At 40.8% G+C, this 6,000-nt stretch overlaps 1 protein-coding gene across 1 annotated transcript in view; it reads right to left on the bottom strand.

Moving 5' to 3' along the window:
* Positions 1-5,390, bottom strand: part of LOC135156114 (eukaryotic translation initiation factor 3 subunit A-like) — a 29,329-nt gene extending 23,939 nt beyond the window's left edge. The window contains exons 1-3 of the mRNA XM_064107407.1: positions 5,199-5,390; positions 4,325-4,464; positions 3,791-3,954 (exon numbers count right to left, since the gene is read on the bottom strand). Coding sequence (XP_063963477.1) covers positions 3,791-3,954; positions 4,325-4,464; positions 5,199-5,288 — 394 coding nt within the window. The 5' untranslated portion in view covers positions 5,289-5,390. The remainder of the gene's footprint in view (positions 1-3,790; positions 3,955-4,324; positions 4,465-5,198) is intronic.
* Between the last annotated feature and the right edge of the window lie 610 nt (positions 5,391-6,000).

A 6,000-nucleotide genomic window follows, 5' to 3' on the forward strand; every position in this document is an offset into this window, starting at 1 on the left:
GTTTAACATCTCTAACAGTAATCACTGTTTAGTTGACAATGACAACATTGGTAAAAAAAATGTAAATTATTGTGAATCATCTGGGTTTCTATCTTGATTGATCATCTGAACTAACGTTGTGTTGGAGCGTTGTGGCCCAGTGGATTAGTCTTCGGACTTTGAAACAGAGGGTCGTGGGTTCGAATCCCAGCCATGGCGTAATTTCCTTCAGCAAGAAACTGATCCAGTGTGCTGCACTCAACCCAGGTGAGATAAATGGGTACCGGTAGGAAGTAATTCCTTAAAAAGCTGTGTGCGCTATGAACGCCTAGCTTAGCCGGGTAATATAGGAGCGCCTTGAGCACCTAACAAGGTGGATATGTGCGCAATATAAATACCCTATATTATTATTATTATTAAGCCATGCACTACTGAAACATTACATTATGATCACTCTTGCACCCATGTTAATAACTGCTGTTAGGCCTACCCTTGACCAGAACTTGAACACCTTTTGCACTATCTACTAGAGACAGTCAGGTCTTCATACAATCTTAGCAACAGTAACCGTCTAAAGATACCTTAAGCAATTTAGTGTAGTAGGCAAAGGTAATTTACCACATTTTTCTCGTAGCCAGACCTGCCAACCTCTTGGAATGAAAAATTGCATTCTGTGATTAAAAAAAATGTATTTTTCCCAAAAAAGTGTATTTCATAATAAAATGCGTGGCGCACTTGCTCATCGTGACTCTCAAGCTGCATGCACGCTAAAATGCGCACTGCTCTTGCAGATGAAAAAACAACAACATTGAAGCATGTGTATATCTCACCTTGGTTTTAACAAAATGATTGAAAAAAAAAAGTTATCTGAAAGTACATTGATCTAATAACTATATTTGTGTAAGTTTTATGAAATAGAGACATATAGAGATGATTTTTCTCAATAAACTACAATTTTGTAAAAAAAAAATTATTTAATTCTATATTTTTACAAAAACGTATTTTTTAAAGAAAAACGTACTGCCGTATTTTGGTTGCAAAAACGTACTAAATACAACAAAAACGTACTGGTTGGCAGGTCTGCGTAGCGTAAAGAAAAAAATTATCTTAACTATCCTATTTGTTAGATGAACCATTATAAGGATCTAAAGTATCTCCATTAACTGTACTCTTCTAACCTCACATGACTGATTTCAAGAATCTACATGTAACTTTATAAGAACCTTTGATAATAATATCCTTCCTTCTGCTACAGTCACACAAAGGAAACTGACTTCAAACTGATCAATGGCGTCATGACGTGCAATTCAAAACAGCTTTTAACGGTCTGGCGTCATGACGTGCAATTCAAAACAGCTTTTAACGGTCTGGCGTCATGACGTGCAATTCAAAACAGCTTTTAACGGTCTGGCGTCATGACGTGCAATTCAAAACAGCTTTTAACGGTCTGGCGTCATGACGTGCAATTCAAAACAGCTTTTAACGGTCTGGCGTCATGACGTGCAATTCAAAACAGCTTTTAACGTTCTGGCGTCATGACGTGCAATTCAAAACAGCTTTTAACGGTCTGGCGTCATGACGTGCAATTCAAAACAGCTTTTAACGGTCTGGCGTCATGACATGCAATTCAAAACAGCTTTTAACTGTCTGGCGTCATGACGTGCAATTCAAAACAGCTTTTAACGGTCTGGCGTCATGACGTGCAATTCAAAACAGCTTTCAACGGTCTGGCGTCATGACGTGCAATTCAAAACAGCTTTTAACGGTCTGGCGTCATGACATGCAATTCAAAACAGCTTTTAACGGTCTGGCGTCATGACGTGCAATTCAAAACAGCTTTTAACGGTCTGGCGTCATGACGTGCAATTCAAAACAGCTTTTAACGGTCTGGCGTCATGACATGCAATTCAAAACAGCTTTTAACGGTCTGGCGTCATGACGTGCAATTCAAAACAGCTTTTAACGGTCTGGCGTCATGACGTGCAATTCAAAACAGCTTTTAACGGTCTGGCGTCATGACATGCAATTCAAAACAGCTTTTAACGGTCTGGCGTCATGACGTGCAATTCAAAACAGCTTTTAACGGTCTGGCGTCATGACGTGCAATTCAAAACAGCTTTTAACGGTCTGGCGTCATGACGTGCAATTCAAAACAGCTTTTAACGGTCTGGCGTCATGACGTGCAATTCAAAACAGCTTTTAACGGTCTGGCGTCATGACATGCAATTCAAAACAGCTTTGAACGGTCTGGCGTCATGACGTGCAATTCAAAACAGCTTTTAACGGTCTGGCGTCATGACGTGCAATTCAAAACAGCTTTTAACGGTCTGGCGTCATGACGTGCAATTCAAAACAGCTTTTAACGGTCTGGCGTCATGACGTGCAATTCAAAACAGCTTTTAACGGTCTGGCGTCATGACGTGCAATTCAAAACAGCTTTTAACGGTCTGGCGTCATGACATGCAATTCAAAACAGCTTTGAACGGTCTGGCGTCATGACGTGCAATTCAAAACAGCTTTTAACGGTCTGGCGTCATGACGTGCAATTCAAAACAGCTTTTAACGGTCTGGCGTCATGACGTGCAATTCAAAACAGCTTTTAACGGTCTGGCGTCATGACGTGCAATTCAAAACAGCTTTTAACGGTCTGGCGTCATGACGTGCAATTCAAAACAGCTTTTAACGGTCTGGCGTCATGACGTGCAATTCAAAACAGCTTTTAACGGTCTGGCGTCATGACGTGCAATTCAAAACAGCTTTTAACGGTCTGGCGTCATGACGTGCAATTCAAAACAGCTTTTAACGGTCTGGCGTCATGACGTGCAATTCAAAACAGCTTTTAACGGTCTGGCGTCATGACGTGCAATTCAAAACAGCTTTTAACGGTCTGGCGTCATGACGTGCAATTCAAAACAGCTTTGAACGGTCTGGCGTCATGACGTGCAATTCAAAACAGCTTTTAACGGTCTGGCGTCATGACGTGCAATTCAAAACAGCTTTGAACGGTCTGGCGTCATGACGTGCAATTCAAAACAGCTTTTAACGGTCTGGCGTCATGACGTGCAATTCAAAACAGCTTTTAACGGTCTGGCGTCATGACGTGCAATTCAAAACAGCTTTTAACGGTCTGGCGTCATGACGTGCAATTCAAAACAGCTTTTAACGGTCTGGCGTCATGACGTGCAATTCAAAACAGCTTTTAACGGTCTGGCGTCATGACGTGCAATTCAAAACAGCTTTTAACGGTCTGGCGTCATGACGTGCAATTCAAAACAGCTTTTAACGGTCTGGCGTCATGACGTGCAATTCAAAACAGCTTTTAACGGTCTGGCGTCATGACGTGCAATTCAAAACAGCTTTTAACGGTCTGGCGTCATGACGTGCAATTCAAAACAGCTTTTAACGGTCTGGCGTCATGACGTGCAATTCAAAACAGCTTTTAACGGTCTGGCGTCATGACGTGCAATTCAAAACAGCTTTGAACGGTCTGGAGTCATGACGTGCAATTCAAAACAGCTTTTAACGGTCTGGCGTCATGACGTGCAATTCAAAACAGCTTTTAACGGTCTGGCGTCATGACGTGCAATTCAAAACAGCTTTTAACGGTCTGGCGTCATGACGTGCAATTCAAAACAGCTTTTAACGGTCTGGCGTCATGACGTGCAATTCAAAACAGCTTTTAACGGTCTGGCGTCATGACGTGCAATTCAAAACAGCTTTTAACGGTCTGGAGTCGGTTTCATTGGTGTGACTGTAGCATTCCACATTTTTGGAATCATGGTGCCATCTCTGACCCTGATCCTGGACCTACCATCCTGGGCCACGTCCTGGTAGAGCTTCTCCAGTCTGTTGTTGTTCCTCAGCAGGTCCAAGCACTGTCTGTAAGACTCCCAGAGAAACTTGACCCATGGTATCAACACCACACGGTCACTCCTGGCCTGGGCATCCTCTCCACTTACAGCACTTAGGAGAAGACTGCAGGAAGACAAAAACAGTGGGAGAACAAGTCAATAATAGGACCCACTGGTGGGATGCCTATAACATCAGTTGACACTTACTAATGGAGCATTGCAAGGATCTTACATTCAACTGCAAATCGAGCGTTAGTCCCAAAATCAAGTCAAATCGGGCATGCTTATCATATAAAGTTGGAATTAAATGCAAATGAACTACACCTTTGTGTTTAATCAAAGGAAGTGATTCTGATCTCGAGACTTATGCTTTATTTGGAATTGAATAAATTATTTATGCTATGGGTCAACTGTCAAATCCTGAACTTCAACAGTTAAACTTTTCCCAACACTGAAGGTAAGAAACAACAATTCTTTAAAAATTCTCTTCTTACCTTTCTGGGGTGGTAAGATTATCAAGATCGTCAACATCGACCCCAACAACAGCCTCAGAAGCCTTCCTAGCCTCCTCCGTCTTGACTTCAGCAAGCTTCAAGTATTTCCTCACGACATCTTCCAAAGACTTGACATTCACCTAACAGCAAGAACATAACAAGGAGTTAAAATCAACAGAGCATTTCACAAGAGGACTTGTCATATATTTTATCCAATAAGTCCTGTTTTAAATGACAAAAACCATAGTAACAGTGCTTCTCAGCTAATCAAATTCAAGGAAAGACGTCAGATCTGACAACTTATTGGACAACAAGGGTTGATGAAATGCTCCCTCACCTATGAAATTTCTTGATTACACATGAAAAAAAAAAAGGAAATATCTAAGAAAGAAACAATTTCTTATCATTCACTTCAGCTTGAGCAATTGGTGTCAGATTAGTTCACAAATTTGCCACATAATGTGAACAAAAGTTAATAAACAATAGCTGATCAGTGTTTTTCTTATTTCTACAATGTACTAGCAGTACCCAAAATCAAAACTTGAATATTTATTTACGAACTTTAGATTGGTGTTTTGACGTTCTATTATCAAAGAAAAATCAGTGAAAATGGTGTCAAGAGCGGTGGCACAACATTTGGTCTGGCGACAATTGTTCCAGGCTTAATTTCATCTAAGATGTAGGGTTAGGGTTACAATAGGGTTTTATGTGAGGTTTAGGGTAGGGCACATGTATAGTGTTAAACCAAGGGTTGAAGTTGGTCATTTGATTAGTGCGTGGAATTTAGAGCAGAGCAAATGTCATGGAACCGTCAAGAACATCTACAACACATTCAGGAGCCCCCAAAGCATTTCTGCCACAAAAGTATGCCTACCTGTTGACAAATGATCTTGTACTGGTAGAGGCCCTCTTTGGCAATGTGGCTCTTACGTAGGTCAACGCAGAGCTCCAGATACTTCTCCATGATTGGTTCGTGTATCTTCTGCCATGTTCGATGTCGCTTACTCTTGATGACATCATAGAGGGCATCCAAGGCTGGCTGCTTCTTGCCGACATCAATGAACTCTGAGTTGACAAACAGAATCAGTACTCATCTTTATCAGTACAAAGATTATTTCTTTGTTAGATAAATGAAAGCATTATCATTCATTATGAAGCAACCAAAGTAGTTACACAAATTATGTCCCAGCCAAAGTGGAAAGTTGATTTGATGGGGAATTTTAAAATAAAAGGGTGAAAGTTGAAAACAGTAAGAAAGTTATGAATCTTTTTAAGTTGTAAAAAGCAGAGCTGACTTTGTATCTGCCACTTTAAAAAATGTAATTATGGTAGGTTATTTGACACCTGCATTTTCTTCAATACATAAAGTGACGTAAATGTCACTTTTTCAAAAAGACACTCAAAAAAATTATTTCATAAAGGCATGTAATAGTATTCTTCAGACATACATATTATTTTTTCAGGGACTCAATTTTAAGGCGCGCGAGAGCGATCGTGCGCTACATGCGCGCCTTAATCCATTTTAGGTAGCGCGATTAATAGCGCGCCTCGCGATCGCTAAGCGAAAATGCCTGAAGTCGCCCTCAAAATCACCTAAAATCATGCTTTCGGGGACATCAAATCTGAATGTCGCCCCCGAAATTATTGCCGAGTGATAACAACTAAACGGCCCACTA

Source organism: Lytechinus pictus, chromosome 12, assembly GCF_037042905.1.
Source record: "Lytechinus pictus isolate F3 Inbred chromosome 12, Lp3.0, whole genome shotgun sequence".
In the NCBI taxonomy this organism is placed as follows: domain Eukaryota; kingdom Metazoa; phylum Echinodermata; class Echinoidea; order Temnopleuroida; family Toxopneustidae; genus Lytechinus; species Lytechinus pictus.